A 16,482-nucleotide genomic window follows, 5' to 3' on the forward strand; every position below is an offset into this window, starting at 1 on the left:
ATTTACGTGTTTGGACAGCCAAAAGCATCGTGAAAACTTTAATTTACGTGTTTGGACAGCCAAAAGCATTGTGAAAACTTTAATTTACGTGTTTGGACAGCCAAAAGCATTGTGAAAACTTTAATTTACGTGTTTGGACAGCCAAAAGCATTGTGAAAACTTTAATTTACGTGTTTGGACAGCCAAAAGCATTGTGAAAACTTTAATTTACGTGTTTGGACAGCCAAAAGCATTGTGAAAACTTTAATTTACGTGTTTGGACAGCCAAAAGCATTGTGAAAACTTTAAATGAGGATATAAATAATGTTGCAGAACAATCTCAAGATTACAATGGTATAATTTCTCTCTACAAGTTCCTAGAAAATAACCCAGCGTCACACCCCCCGTGATGTACTCGATAATATCCCAAACCAAGGAGGGGAGCATATATAACAATAAATCGTTTACATACGCATGTTTAAGGTTCATTCATCGCTAGGCATTGCCAAAGGTGGAATGTCGTCATCATGTTTCTCTGTCGATGTTTCCTCCGTGTACCACGTGGTATTCTTTGTGGTTTGTGATTGGCTATCATCCGTCTCCACGCTATCTTGTGTTGGTGGTGTAGTTGATTGCGTTCCCAGAAGTCCTTTAGGGGTCAGTTCCTCGTCTTTGCGAGGTTTCTCACTTTCACCGCTTGCTTCTTCATTTCTCGTCTGAAACACACGAGAATCATAAATTATCCCTAATTATCCAATGTACCATTCATAATCACCAAAACTAGTGTACTAGAAACGTATCGTAAACACACTGACATACCATTGTAAGGTAAAATAATATTTTAAAAAGCGTGACCGCATGCCTTTTATGTAGTTATTTATTCATTTAACAACACTACTTTCCACATCTTCCCCCACCAAAGACTTCGAAACCCATGCTTCCGAAATATGTCCCTTAACCGTCGCATACTACTCCCTTCTATAGCTGCCTTTATTTTCAACCGTTTTGATGTTTTTTGATTCATATTTTCCCCTACAACGTTTCATATAGTAGTCCCAGTTTTCTTTGTCTACAGTTCTCCCTTCTTCTTCATAGATATTTGTCACAGCAATCTTGAAATAGATGCGTTTTTTATAGGGGTCAATGGATGATAGTTTGTTTTCCACCTTTTGCTGAAACCTCGCAAATTATGCACCCCTGACTAACCCGTCACATCCAAGTACGACATTTAAGACTTTTCCCATCCTCCATTGTGCTCGTGGAACTGGTTCATCTTCTTTTATTAATACAACATCTCCAACGTTAAGATCACCACCATACGTTTGAGCTAACGGTAGATGTTCATTTGCTGTTATTTAGTTAAATATTCTTTCTTGAATCGAGTCCAATAATCCTTTAACACCTTTTTCAGAATCCGGGTACTGCATCTTCCGTGCGCTTTGTGGGGGGTCCTTCTTGTATAGCCACGACCCTGCATTAAGTGGAATGGAGTCGAAGGTTGATCTAGATCATCTTCGTTTGTGTAGGCTAATGACCGATTGCTGATGGTAATTTCCACATCACACCAAATGGTTTGTAGTTCTTCGAAAGTTGTAAATACTCTTCTCGCAATTTTCTTTCAACACTTTGTTACTGTTCTTACAAAGTGCTAACCCACCTCACCAAGGAGAAACTAGAAGTGTAAAGTGTTGTCTTATACCTTGAGACATCATGAAAAGCTTTACTTCTTTGGAATTAAACGTCTTGAAGTTGTCAATGATTATAAGCCTGAGGAGTCTACGTCGAATTACCAATTCCTACTAAAATGCCTACTGGTAATGTTAAAGAATCTGTGATATTGTCTGCGAATTCCAAATCGCAAAACTCCCTAATATTTCTTGTGTATGTGTTCAAATGTCAATGGACTACAAATGGTTGGAACACATAATGCTTCAATCAAAGTAATGGTATTTTCAGTATTACGTTTTATATTCATGAGTGCTAGCATCAAGCTTTTGTACACCATTATCATCTGCCAGCCCAAACGTCTTAATGATTATTCTTTCTTTCTTAAACTTAACTTCAGCTTATTCCCGAACTTTGTTGAAACAAAAGAGCGTTGGCTGCCACTATCAAACAAAATTCTCGCGCAATGTTTAGTCAAAGTGCTGTCTTCGGGACAAATATCAGCTATCGACGTTTTTAATAGGATGCCGGCTGCATTTTCCTCCAATGTGACCTACAAACCCATTTTTACCAACAATACTCTTATCGCGCTCTTTTAACTGATTGCCTTCACTTTCTTTTCGAAGCCTGCTTCACATATCGAAATATGTCTGTACTTTTTGCATCGTTTACATTGATATGCTGACTTACAAAATTTTACAATATGGCCCTTCTCGAGGCATATCAAACATCTTTTACTTTTCCACAGGATAGTTCCTTTCTCCTTAGGATTTCTAACTACGTCACACTTAGATGGATAACGTCATTCTTCATCACTATAAACGCAATGTGACTTATTATTCTCACTAAATAATGCACTGGTTGTAAAAGTATCTCTTCTGCTTAAATCTGGTTTACTACCTCTTCGAAAATTGCAATTTCCCGAGCTCTTAGCTCAGCTCTAACCTAAATTCCACATTTGTCCGACAAACTGTCGTGAAACCAACATGTTTATCACATCAGACAACAACTTTTCTTTAAGTATTTGAATAAGAGAAGAGACCCAAGCCCGCTGGTATCAACTTGAAGCGATCGTAAATTTCTAACATAATTTTCTACGTGTGTGTTAGAGTTTTCTTTAATCTTATCGCCAATGGACTAAATTCTGTCACTTTCCAACAGAGTCCATGTGAGTGAAATATAACACCTGCTCATTACTGAAACGACCACGCAAAATATCAATCGCTTCTTCTTAGTTTGCCAAATTTAAAGAATCAACATGAATTGCAACTTGAAAATGGTCACAAAACCCCTGCCAAGTTAAAGAATCTCCTGTAAAACTGGGTAAAGATATTTTTGGCAATTTGCTATAAATGTGAGTGTTAACTATATCGTTGAGACTTGTACCGCTTAATGAATGCAAAAAAGTTACTATTTCGCGCAACTGGAAATTTTTCTATTTCTAAATCGACACGTGAAAGCATTTGATACGTCACTTCCTGACTACGCATGTGACCAATAATTAACTTCCTCTTCAGTCTCACCTGGATCAAATAGTATTTCTTCATACACTGCGTTGTATTGTTCAAGAAGTTTTAACGTGGTATTTTCAACCCCAAAAACTTTTACTGCTCGCAACCACCAACCGTAACCCAACACCACCAGCCGTAACATATTCATGCAAGTCGTTTGTTAAACTTTTCAAATAGGGACCGTAGTAATTTATTCATAAAATGATTACAAGTTACGAGTGCAAGAACCTAATCCCGACTAAAGTGCTATACCCCGTGCATACTACGTCACGTAAACTTGTGACGTCACCGCCGTGCATACCACGTCACATCAACTTGTGACGTCACCACAGTGCATACTACGTCACATAAACTTGTGACGTCACCGTGGTGCATACTACGTCACATAAACTTGTGACGTCACCGTGGTGCATACTACGTCACATAAACTTGTGACGTCACCGCCATACATACTACGTCACATAAACTTGTGACGTCACCGCCGTGCATACTACGTCACATAAACTTGTGACGTCACCGCCGGCACAACACTTTTATCCATAATAATAAGGGTTTCCTATATTGCATTCATCCTGTTAAGCGAAAACTTTTAGTCAGTTATCGATCAAAATTTCAAACACAACCAAACGATTTTATGTAATATTTGAACCGTAAGAAAGATCCGTAAAACAAGACTTACCTCTACATCACTACCATCTATTATCCTAAAGTGATAAAGATGATCATTTACAATCTTAGCAATCCTCAATAATTCTAAAAATACTTTTAAAGCGGTACGTAATATTATATATATAGATTTCTAATGTACGACGATTATTAGGGAAATACATTTCTTACACCAAGTACAACGAATACATATTAAACATTCAACCCCATTCAACCAAATAGATATTTTCTGAACTTTATGCAGTAAAACATGGAAAGGAATAGTTGAATAAATGAATAAATACTATACTTGTGTTGTTTGAGTAAAGTACAATCGCCTCCTTCTTCAGGATCAATGTTATAAATATAAAGATATCCATCAGCTGTAGCGACAAAAAGTCGAGGTAGTCGACTGATCCTGTAAAGGCAGACAAACTGAGCCCACAGACAATTCAACATGACGCAAAATTGAGTCTACAGACAATGCCACTTGAAGGAAAATTAATCTACAGACAATACAAAATGATGGAACATTGCGCCTGTAGACAATGCAACATAATGTAAAGTTGAGCCTGTAGACAATGCAACATGATGTAAAGTTGAGCCTGTAGACAATGCAACATATGTAAAGTTGAGCCTGTAGACAATGCAACATGATGTAAAGTTGAGCCTGTAGACAATGCAACATGATGTAAAGTTGAGCCTGTAGACAATGCAACATAAAGTTGAGCCTGTAGACAATGCAACATAATGTAAAGTTGAGCCTGTAGACAATGCAACATAATGTAAAGTTGAGCCTGTAGACAATGCAACATAATGTAAAGTTGAGCCTGTAGACAATGCAACATAATGTAAAATTGAGCCTGTAGACAATGCAACACGATGTAAAATTGAGCCTGTAGACAATGCAACATGTTGTAAAGTTGAGCCTGTAGACAATGCAACACGATGTAAAATTGAGCCTGTAGACAAAATGTTAAAGTGTACTCACGTCGCAATAGCACAAACATTTTTGAGACCAGCAGTTGGTAGTTTGACATTAGCAAAGGCACGACCTTGACTGAAGACCTCCGCAACCTGACGAAGAAAGATCATTACACAGTGACGTCCGTCATCCTCATGACGTAATCCTATTTCTATGACATCATTTACCTGTGATGGTAAATAATTACTAGGAGATAAAGCTTTACCAAAATAGCCCATCCAAGTATTAGTTTCTTCCACAGTCCTAGTAAAATGACGAGAAAAATAAACTGTCATCAATATTTAAGATGTTTATTATTTATGAAATTCCTGTTTAAAAATGAATGAATCCTTACTTTTCCTTGGGTATTTCAAGTTTAAAAACATGGACAGTTTCAGTATTACTTGATGCACAAAGAAACATTGAATCCAAACTGAATGCCAGAGAGCTGATCACCACACATCTGATAAACATACATTACAATTATTTCATAAGAAGTACATTCATACACCCTAGTGAAATTCCTGAGTAGAATACTGGTACTGTAAGATCCCACAAGATCCTACCACTATTCTCTAGGAATCTTGAATAAAGTAAATGGTTTGAACAAGGGAGTATCGTTATATGTTTGTAAATGATGATCGTCCAGGTTAATAAAGTCCTGAGAAGGACTGTTTTTGATGTTGTTGACTGACGTTTCGACAACCTTAGCGGTAGTCATCTTCAGAGTCAAATGAGGAGTAAACGTCAGGTTAGCCGTATTTGTTATCTGGTTCTTACGTCATTGTATTGTGTGTACAGGAAATGTGTATTGTCATTATTAATCCTGAACAAGATAACATTTTAGACTATAGACTCCTATGCAGGAATTTCACCAGAGTAAGTGCATTTGACTAACTCTTAAAAATATATAGCAACAGGAATTTATATCACACAGAAGTGAATGGATCACTGGATGTGTTTCGTCCATCATGTTTAAGCATAACTGATGAATCTATTCTTTGACTTTGTTTATTCTCAAATCATCCATACCTTTTCACTCCTCTTCTAAATTCAAATAGTTTCTGACCATCAGGAATTGAGAATACTCGGATAATAGTTCCCTGGAGACAATAAACAAGCCTTATAATACTACATGAACTTCTTTAATACAGTTAAAATGAATCAACTGACTTTTTCAGAAGCACTTGCTAGTTTAGTTCCTGTTGTGTTGAAGGTAAGAGCTGCAACAGGAGAATCATGGGCCGATATCATTGTAACTGCTCTCTGAAAGATCGGAAATCACAAATTATTGATTAATGCAAAGTCAGATGATAAAATTTGTAAAAATTTGCTGCTTACTAAGTTGACTGCATCAAAAATCTGAACTTCACCAATCTAAAATTGAAAGAATGTCTAATGTTTAATTCATGATTTAACTGATTTAAATTTTTATCAGTGTGCGAATTTGTTCAGAAAAAACGATGTGCAATTTTTTTTGACAAAAGTGTTTCTTTAGAGGCATAATCAAATCGATATTACGTTAATTATTATATAGCGCTAATTGCTAAATTAATATTTTTAAACGTGAACAAATTCATATGATTTTCAACAGTTTTTTTTTCGTTAAAACCGCTGATTTTTGCACATGGTTTGAAAAAGTGATGTGCAATTGTTTTCATTTTAGCTAAAACGATGTGCAAATTGCACATTGCACACCGTTAATTCGCACACTGATTTTTATGCATTCAAAATCACCTCTACCTGATTACTTCCAGGATAGGCTAAGAAACAATTCTCTGAACTTGGTGATAGAGCACAAAGACCTGAAATAAAACATCATAATAAGCTCAGGACTATGTAGATTGGAAAAATAAAATACGAACAAGATAAATATAAATATCACATACCCAGGACATTTGGTGGAGTATCTCGAATTGTATGTAACACCTGAAATGTCATAAAAAAAGATGATTTCTATTTACAAATGAACATAAAAATACAATAAACAACATTTCTTTACCTTCATATCACGAATATTATGAATATATAAACTTTCTTCTAAGGTCACAAGTAATCTCTAGAAAATATGGAAGCAATCATTTCTGTTGAAATAAATGATTATGTAGATTGTCATGAATACTGAACAAACCAATCTGTTTAGCTTCACAGATAAAATAGTGTTTGGATAACTGTAGTTGCATATTTCAGTTCCTTTCTATAAAAATCATAAAAATAAATCACTAAAGCATCAGAAAATTCTTCTTTAACATAAATGGAACCCACAATGGAGTTTTTTAAAAGTGCATAAACAACATTGTAGTTTAGTATAGATTTTGTGTAGTAAGCAACAATAATTATAAATGTTTGCACGGCTAGACATTCAAGTTTTGTACAAATCCCCATTCCTATGATAAATATAGTTTTACAAAACCATAAAAGAGCATATTTTTTTATCACAAGTTTTGAATAATTACACATCAGGGTGCTGGTTGGACTAAGGCTTTGAGCAAGTGGTCCTGTCTGTGAGTGAAGGAAATACACACACATGGAGCTGAGTTAAATGTTGACATACATTTCAAACTTTCCACTCTTGCATTCGATGGCTACTTACCTTGAAATGGCAGATTTTCAGCTTGCGAGGAGAAGATAAGCTGATGACAGCTACAAGACTACTGGAGAATAGTCTTTCAACAATACAGATGTCTTCACCCTCTAAAATTAGACATATTATTAACCTGTATGGACTTCATGAATGATTTGGTAAAGTATCCCATGTCACTATGTAGTAGAATTCTTCTTCTCAAAATAAGTAAAGTATTTCCCAGCACCGACAGTTAAAATAACAATCTTTCATCAATCAAATCATGAATAACGTTTTCACAATATTTATAGCGCGGAAAAGTGAGGACACTTCTCTTAAACTAACCATAATTGTAGATTTCATCGAGTTTTTCAACAGAGTTGAGAGAATACAGTTTGTATCCCATGACACTGCCAACAGCTATGGATCTTTAATGAATCAAAGAAAAAATCCAAAATCCTGAGCGTCTTTTAGCGCAAACAAGATTTTCCTACAAGGTTAACCGTTGAACAAAAAATCAGTTATACAAGTACTCACGAAATATCTTGATTAAAATTGACAAAAAGAAGGCTGCCACTAGGCTCGCCTGATCTAGATGCCAGGTTCATCGTTCATTCAAGACATTCTCCGAAGAGAGCAAATGAAAAATGTTATAATCTTGCCATTCCTTTGTTGTTGTTTTGGAAAAATTGAATCAGACAATGCGCATGCGCAATGTAGCAGAACGTCATTGCAATAATTATTACATTATTATTACTCCTGCCCATTTCCCAACGGTCGACTGGAAGAAGAGGGAGAAAGCGACATGTACTGTTTATATTGTAATCGTAACCCTCTGTAGCCCAATGTCAATTACTACCATCCATTTTTAACTTTCAGTTTTAAATATGGTCACCTACCGTCATCGACCGTTATCCACTGTAACCTAACGTTATCCACTGTAACCTACCGTTATCCACTGTAACCTACCGTTATCCACTGTAACCTACCGTTATCCACTGTAACCTACCGTTATCCACTGTAACCTACCATTATCTACTGTAACCTACTGTCATCCACTGTAACCTACCGTTATCCACTGTAACCTACCGTTATCTACTGTAACCTACCGTTATCCACTGTAACCTACCGTTATCCACAGTAACCTACCATTATCCACTGTGACCAACCGTTATCCACTGTAACCTACCGTAATCCACTGTAACCTACCGTTATCCACTGTAACCTACCGTTATCCACTGTAACCCACCGTTATCTACTGTAACCTAACGTTATCCACTGTAACCTACCGTTATCCACTGTAACCTACCGTTATCCACTGTGACCTACCGTTATCCACTGTAACCTACCGTTATCCACTGTAACCTACCGTTATCCACTGTAACCTACTGTCATCCACTGTAACCTACCGTTATCCACTGTAACCTACTGTCATCCACTGTAACCTACCGTTATCTACTGTAACCTACCGTTATCCACTGTAACCTGCCGTAATCCACTTTAACCAAGCGTCATCCACTGTAACCTGCCGTAATCCACTTTAACCAAGCGTCAACTACGGTTATCTACGGTCATCCACTGTTACCTATCATCATCTACCGTCATCCAACTATAGTGATAATTTTTATTTTCTCATTTCACGTGAAACCCACGTGAGTAAGTTACTTTTCTCTACATATACGATCTACTGCCGTGAAAAGTTCAGTTAATTAGGAAAATGAAAAGGATTTACAGCTTTTTTACTTCCCAATTTTGAACCATTTTGGGACAGTTTTTGAATTGTTCGACCTTGTTATTCTGGAGCTTTCTGATGTCGTATGATTACCGCCTGCCGTGTCGTCAATGGATGCTGTCTTCACCTCCTGAGAATTGCTTAAATCATCTTTCATAACTTTCGAAGTCGATAAACGACCTGACAATGTTCTGGTATAGAAGTAAATAAACATTGAGTACTTTATTAATAACAAATTGTCAGATCAACAAGTTACCAATAAGTTACCTTAACCTAGATAATATGTAAACATTTATGTCTATTTTTGTGCAAAGTATATATTAGTAACTGTACAACAAAGTTCTTGAAAATCGAATACAACGGAGAGCCAGATTAACAATTTACAACCAAGTTACCTTGTGTTTAATCTATCTATGTTAATAATTGCAAATAAGTAATTCATGTAAGATTCCTTTCATACCTGTTATTTTCCTGTATTTTATCATTAGCTGAACCCAAGTCAGTCATGTCGTCCAAACACTTTTTATTAAGAAAACTTCCTAAAAGTGAAATACAGAAGAATTCCAAAAATTAAAGACACAATCATCTACATACACTGTACAACACAATTAACTGTACCTTGGCCTTCATGACAGCCATAATAAACAATAGCAGTAGGGAAAAGTTTTGCCTTCAATTATAACGCAAATAAAGTAACGAGTTAAGTTTATAAAAAAGGAATCATAACAGAGAGAGAAATATTTACCTCATATAAAGTAATGTTTGGTTTATCAAGAACTTTCTTTGGCGGTGTTGTATCTAAATGGAGGAAAGTATGAGTCCATTTGAACAATCCATAAAAATAAAATTACAAAGTGAAAAGTATCAATACGCACATAGGTAAAATTCCTTTGATTTTTCTGCCAAATTTTCACGAACGAACGAAGCGACGTTTGACACTGAATTCAGAACATAGCAACATTTTCAACCTTGAATTTTTTATGCAGAAAATAGCAGTGGGTCACCTTACCAGTATCGGTGGGTGCAAAAAAACCTTGAAGTACATTTCTGTCTGGGAAGTAGACGCGAATGATTACCTAAACATAACAACGACATGTGGAACTACATGTATTTAAAACTTACTGCGCATGTGTAGTTTCTCTTTTACGAAACTACACATACTTAACACGTACTGGCCATGTGTAGTTTCTCTTTTACGAAACTACACATACTTAACACGTACTGGCCATGTGTAGTTTCTCTTTTACGAAACTACACATACTTAACACGTACTGGCCATGTGTAGTTTCTCTTTTACGAAACTACACATACTTAACACGTACTGGCCATGTGTAGTTTCTCTTTTACGAAACTACACATACTTAACACGTACTGGGCATGTGTAGTTTCTCTTTTACTAAGCCATGGGCATGTGAAATTTCTCCCTTTTCGAAACTACATACGTTTAACACGTACTGGCCATGTGAAATTTCTCCTTTACTAAAACTACATACATTTAACACGTACTGGCCGTGTGAAATTTCTCCTTTACTAAAACTACATGTCTTTAACACAGACTTCGCAATATAAAGTAAATTAGGTAGATTAAACGGAAATTTTTCTCTTAACTACGAAATGTTTCTATCGTCAGAAGTGAAGGCAACCTAAATATTTCGTTCTGCCATAAAAAATTTATATCATAAATCTGGGGCCGGTTGCAGGAAGCCTGGATAGCGCTATAAATTGGATAGCAAAAATTTTCAAACTTATAAAAAAGGTGTTTATATTTTTCATACGACAAAGAAATTTCGTAACCTTCGAAACTATATTTTATTTCAGTGATTGCTCAGTTCAAATCTTATATTTTTTGCTTATTAAAAGGTTTTATAAAAGTTTAAAAAAATTGCTATCCAATGGATAACGCTATCCAGGCTTCGTGCACCCTGCCCCTGTAGTTTCTACGCTGTCGGTGAATAGAAAAGATATTTGTATAACAGGAGTAAATGTTGAGCTGGCAAGACTACTGTATGTAATAATAGTTATTTACCCTGTTATATTGTTGAATTTTGTCTCTGTCAAGATTATCTCTCATTTTTGACGTCATCAACGATTTCTCAAAATCTCTGTTTACAAAATTACAAAGACAATTATTACATTTTCAATAAATAGCATTAAGGTACAAATGCCTAGGGCCGTAACACAAGCTGTGAAGCTGTTTAACGGCTATTTCAAACTTCCTAAAAATTATCGTTCTTCGTTGAATTTTACATTTTAAGTTATATGATTGCTGAATTGAATTGTCGTTTTCTCGTTGACACGTTTTTAATAATAAATGATAGGAAATAACATCACAATCAAAGAATTGTTCCGTTATGTCCAAGAACATAAAAACGTGTGTAATAAATTTACCTTTCATTTTTAAGATGTTTCAACATTACTCGCAAATCATCGACGGTCACTTCAAAGAAATCATCTGCAACATCTGATGATTCTAAAACAACGAGAGAAGTTTCATATAATTTGTAGAATAAGAACAGACGCTCTTCTGAGCACTAGAGAAGAAAGAGTGAAATGGAAAGAAGAACTATTTCCATAAGCCAGCATTTATAAATTTTCGCCTTTCAACTAGATCATACAAACAGACAATTGACGAAGATGAAAGTCCCAGAACAAAACAAAGTTTTCAACATCATGTTGAAAATTTTCTCAATAACGACAAAATCACCATTTAAAACAATTTATAACTATTTACACCTGAAGTAGCCGGGTCTTGTTCACCGAGTCGAAATACGACAGCCTCTCGTTCTATTTCACTAAAACAACATTATATCGATCAGAAACTCGTTCCTTTACAACCAAAGTCTACAGGAGCATTACCTTTCAACGACATGACTAGGTTCAACCTTTCAAAAATACACAATACATATTAGAAATACAAAGATTTCCACAAAATGGCGGGAATTAAATAACCCAGCAACAGTTACGTATGCAGCTAGCTCGATAATTGGGGGTGGTGGGGGCAGAACAAATTCATACGGACATGTCTGTTCTGCTGTAGAGTTTCTTTGAAATCAATTGTTTTCTACGGTATGAATATTACCGTCCCCCCCCCCACCAAAATTCAAGGCTAGCAATGCCAGTACAAAGCAAACATACCAAACGTGATGGAGGTGACTGAAAACGAGGCCTCTTTCTAACATCCTCAGGATCTATTTGAGAAAAATCATCGTTCAAATGTTCATGGTAATTTTAAAAAAGAAACATGTTCAATATATTCATACTTTCTTCGTTCAATCGTCTTCCTGTTCCACTAAATGTTTCCCTGATGTTTAGAGATGTTTGACCATCTGACGTAGATTGCACAGGCTCCACAGGGAGGAGAAGTGATGAAGATGGTACAGACTGCACCTGGGGGAGAAGCGATGTAGATGGTTCAGACTTATCAGGGGGGAGTGACATATTTTTGGGCTCATTGTCGACTTCCATGTCGTCTTTTTCTGCTGGGAAAGATTCCGTCGTTTTTTCAACCTCCATAAGCTCCTCAATTTTACTATAACTATTTTTCTTATACTGTTTTTGGAGATTTTCACTGGCTATAGGAGTGTCACATGTATCGCCTGTAGTACTTCCATTGGCTGCAGGAGTGTCACGTGATTCACTATCACGTGGATCGCATGTGGTAGGCTTGTCGTTTGAATTTACGATGACATCATCAGTTGATTGACTTGAACAGCTCAATATGGACATGTTACTAGAACTACTAACATCCATTTCATTTGAAGATTTATCTTTGATGAGACACGGCTCTGGTGAAGTTTTAGATCTTTCTTTGCTCTCAATATCATCTAAAGTTGTAGAGATAAACATTAAAATGAAGAAGATTCAACAGAAAAATTTTAAATCCATCACCTTTAGTACTTCTTTGATCATCAACATTTTTGGACCGATTATTTTGAAGAAGTCTGAAAATTATAAAAATTCTTTGTTCCCTAACACATGTATACACATTATAACTATCAAGTACTATCAAGGACTATCAAGTACAATCAAGTACTATCAAATACTATCAAGTACTATCATATACTATCAAGTACTATCAAGTACTATCAAGTACTATCAAGTACTATCAAGTACTATAAAGTACTATCAAGTACTATCAAGGACTATCAAGTACAATCAAGTACAAACAAGTACAATCAAGTACTATCAACTTAAAATGTTCCACCTTATCACTCCACGACCTCCATTTAAGCCAATCATTGAAAGTGTGGTATTTTGAAGTTTCTGCAATCCAGTAATCTATAAAAAAGCAAAACTCTTGCTTTTTAAAAGGACAAAAAAGAAAATTTTAAATGTCATCATAAACATGTACCTGTTGGTTTGTATAAACACATTTTACTCCTTCCATGTCATCATCAAACACAACACTAAATCAAACAATTACGTAAGTAGAACCTTCATTTTTTCTCATCTTTCTTTAATGATGAAAATATCCCACGTTTATGTAGCAATACCTTGGTGATTTAGTTGTCCAAAATTTGAGGATATTAAACAGGGTGAAGTCTGAAGTGAATTCATGAACGAGACGTTCACCATTTTCAAGTTGCAAAGCCACAACACACTGCTTTGCTGAAAAAATTTCAAATTTTAATATACTTTGAAATAGGAAGTGCAAAGGTTTAGTTGAAATATTTAAGTAACCAAGCAGAAATCTACATGCATTGGCAGCTATGTTTACAAATATGTAAGAAATATTCTCTTTTGTCTTATAATCAGTTGTACTGGAGAAAGAAATTTTTGCGAGTTATTTCGATTCACTCACAAACAGCGAGTCACTTATTCACTCGCAATTGACTCACGAGTCACCTGCCCAATCGCCATTCGATACTCGTGAGTCATGTCATGTTACTCGAGGTCAGTTCTGTATGACAAGTTTGCTACTTTGGACATGCTTTGTAAACTGTTTCTGTGTTCAGTCACAACTCACTAACACACAAAACAATATATTTGAAACGAATAATGAGAATGCTCTGAACTTACAACACTACAACAAACACTTGTTGATGGCCCAGGATGAGCAGTAAAAAAGTCTACAACTCGACAGTCTCAGTTCTTACATACCAGAAGTCTGAGGCGTATCTCCTGTCTCGACCAATTCAAGATGGGCATTATTTGGTAGGTTGGCAAATCGTATGGTTAACGTATTATTTAATGTTTTCCTTTGATGTCTAAAATTTAGAAAACAATTTGATTCTGAATCATGAATCTCCTAACATTTAAGACATCATTCCTGGAATCTTACCGAAGACTGTAATTTTTTGACTCCAAATTTTGTTTTTTGCAAACATCATGAATTATCTACATAAGAAATCATACGCTGCATACTTCACAAATCTATCACGAAACAGAATTCTCTGAGTAAAGACCAGACCACAAAACACAATATAATAAATTAATTTACGTTTTAGAAGAACGTAAAAAGTACAGTTTTAACAATCATATTTCAGCATCGAGCAGCAACAATACCTGTAATATTGTCGTTTGAGCTGTGAGTTTTATTTTTTGACGGCGGCCATTTGGGCATAAAACATTGACCACATGACAAGTCGCCATTTTGTCCTTTGTCTTCACCATGATTCCATCCTTCACATGGAGGGCAGAATGAGGTTTTCGTTTTATTGTGGTTGTGTGAACGAATAAAGAAAAAAACCTTACTATGTATGTATATATATAACACGTTTTATTCAACGAAAAATTTCTATACAAGGATTTTGATTCAACCATCTGTCTCCCAAAAAAATTAAAGATGAATGCATTTCTGTAAATTAACTTTGGTAAAAACATCTTATGTATCATTCTATTTTCTTTTTTAACTGTTTACGAAATATAACAGGAACGAGAGAAAGTAAGGCTGAAATAACAACAATTGCAAGAGATTGAAATGTCATAACATCTCCGGTCGTTGCCAACTTGTGAACCTCAACGCCTGCTGTGATGTATCCGAATGATGGCGGAGCAACACCTGCATAGGAAGATAAACACTTTTATAAATCACCATTAATAACATGTAAAAGCAAAGCATTTTTGAGTCTTGCATAGAAAATCAAATCAAAGTTTACCGACAAAAGTGCCAAGGAAGAAAGGTAGTAATGGAACATCAATAACTGGAGATGCAATATTTATAAACCAATTGGGAAGAAACGGTGTTATTCGAAGAAATATAATATAGCTTAACAAATCATCTTTATGCTTCTGAACCTGAAATCAATGAAATTTAACATTAAAGGAACGTAGAGTAAAGACATTTCACCACAAACTTATTTAAGGCAGTTACATTTTTTTGCCACTCTGTGATTCTTTGAGGAAAATAATACTTTATGAGACGCGTTCCAACTAAATTTGACAGAAGATAACAAAATGAAGCTCCGAGACTTGAACACTAAACATAAAATGAAGAAATTTTTAACCTAAACAAATACAATTGTGAGTATAATTTCATGTATTTTCTCACCAAACAAACTAAGAACAAAGCCAAAGGAAATGGAAACAGAAATCCTGACAAAATGCTCAAAAATATTGACCCAGGTATTGCAAATGACTGTAAACTGATGTCATAGTTAAAGAAACAATTACATGTGAGAGTTATGGCACCATCAGAACAAATAAAATAGTCAACCTGCAAGTTTTAGTCTTCCAATTTAAATTTCTGAACAACACTATCATTATTCATATCTTTAGAAATCTATTGTTATCACAGTGGGTGAACACAGAATGACTAAATAAGCAAGCTGGATACCTACAGTGACATGGAGGTCATAAAACAAAGAAAAACGTCTAATAATGAAAGGATACAAAACATAAATGTAAAAAAATGCTAACACAACTGTGTAAAAGTAATCATCTTTATAATTTGAAAGGACTGTAGCCAAGGCTTTTGCATCTGCCATATTTCTTGGCAGCTTTATACTTTCAGCATCCTCTCTAAAACAACAGTGTTTCATCAATATTCGTTCGTTGTAGATAAAATTAAAAAGTTGTTAAAAATACAAACATACTCTTTTAATTTAGGAAAACTCATGTACAAGAAGACCATCAACAGTAACGATATAATAAATATAATAACCAAAAACAAGAATGCACTGCTACTGTCTTCTTTTGAATGATCTGTAAGATAAATACATAGATTTGTAGTACTTTACTGTACTTTGACCTGCCATGGAAAAAAAAGGCCAAGAAAGTTATGAAACTAAAGAGCATGCTCTCCTTAAGAGCATTTACCTTTAAAGAAATGATTCCATTCTGGAAATTTCTGTGGTAAAGGCCGACGAGATTGAATTTTAGGATTCGTCGACATGACTCAAAGTTTGTATCAGACGAAAGAAAAGACAAAGCATACTTTTGCTTGAGAAGAGTAATTACTACTATTTCAGGGGGGGGATTTCAA

The 16,482-nt window shown here is 35.3% G+C and overlaps 3 protein-coding genes across 3 annotated transcripts; all 3 read right to left on the minus strand.

Annotated features, from left to right (window-relative positions):
* Window positions 1-319: 319 nt before the first annotated feature.
* LOC124447754 (WD repeat domain phosphoinositide-interacting protein 2-like) lies at window positions 320-8,033 on the minus strand. The gene is made up of 16 exons (XM_046998755.1): window positions 7,865-8,033; window positions 7,673-7,755; window positions 7,358-7,458; window positions 6,896-6,961; window positions 6,767-6,823; window positions 6,654-6,693; window positions 6,508-6,569; window positions 6,106-6,141; window positions 5,938-6,030; window positions 5,797-5,867; window positions 5,120-5,227; window positions 4,953-5,028; window positions 4,792-4,877; window positions 4,111-4,218; window positions 3,835-3,859; window positions 320-695 (listed from the first exon to the last, which is right to left on the minus strand). Exons 1-16 carry the CDS (start codon window positions 7,933-7,935, stop codon window positions 465-467), a joined length of 1,314 nt encoding a protein of 437 aa, XP_046854711.1. The 5' UTR covers window positions 7,936-8,033; the 3' UTR covers window positions 320-464.
* Window positions 8,034-8,937: 904 nt separating this feature from the next.
* Window positions 8,938-14,724, minus strand: LOC124447741 (tether containing UBX domain for GLUT4-like). Its single transcript, XM_046998744.1, has 20 exons — window positions 14,565-14,724; window positions 14,341-14,396; window positions 14,160-14,266; window positions 13,553-13,667; window positions 13,411-13,465; window positions 13,264-13,337; window positions 12,948-13,000; window positions 12,480-12,883; window positions 12,320-12,443; window positions 12,195-12,247; window positions 11,916-11,941; window positions 11,793-11,851; window positions 11,448-11,529; window positions 11,086-11,161; window positions 10,069-10,135; window positions 9,935-9,997; window positions 9,805-9,857; window positions 9,678-9,729; window positions 9,520-9,598; window positions 8,938-9,250 (listed from the first exon to the last, which is right to left on the minus strand). Exons 1-20 carry the CDS (start codon window positions 14,670-14,672, stop codon window positions 9,067-9,069), a joined length of 1,890 nt encoding a protein of 629 aa, XP_046854700.1. The 5' UTR covers window positions 14,673-14,724; the 3' UTR covers window positions 8,938-9,066.
* Window positions 14,725-14,761: 37 nt separating this feature from the next.
* Window positions 14,762-16,477, minus strand: LOC124447758 (transmembrane protein 41B-like). The gene is made up of 7 exons (XM_046998761.1): window positions 16,317-16,477; window positions 16,094-16,202; window positions 15,891-16,019; window positions 15,550-15,643; window positions 15,373-15,477; window positions 15,158-15,296; window positions 14,762-15,060 (listed from the first exon to the last, which is right to left on the minus strand). The coding sequence occupies exons 1-7, from the start codon at window positions 16,390-16,392 to the stop codon at window positions 14,891-14,893; spliced, it is 822 nt and encodes a 273-aa protein (XP_046854717.1). The 5' UTR covers window positions 16,393-16,477; the 3' UTR covers window positions 14,762-14,890.
* Between the last annotated feature and the right edge of the window lie 5 nt (window positions 16,478-16,482).

This window comes from Xenia sp. Carnegie-2017, unplaced genomic scaffold, assembly GCF_021976095.1.
Source record: "Xenia sp. Carnegie-2017 unplaced genomic scaffold, XeniaSp_v1 HiC_scaffold_23, whole genome shotgun sequence".
Lineage (NCBI taxonomy): Eukaryota > Metazoa > Cnidaria > Anthozoa > Malacalcyonacea > Xeniidae > Xenia > Xenia sp. Carnegie-2017.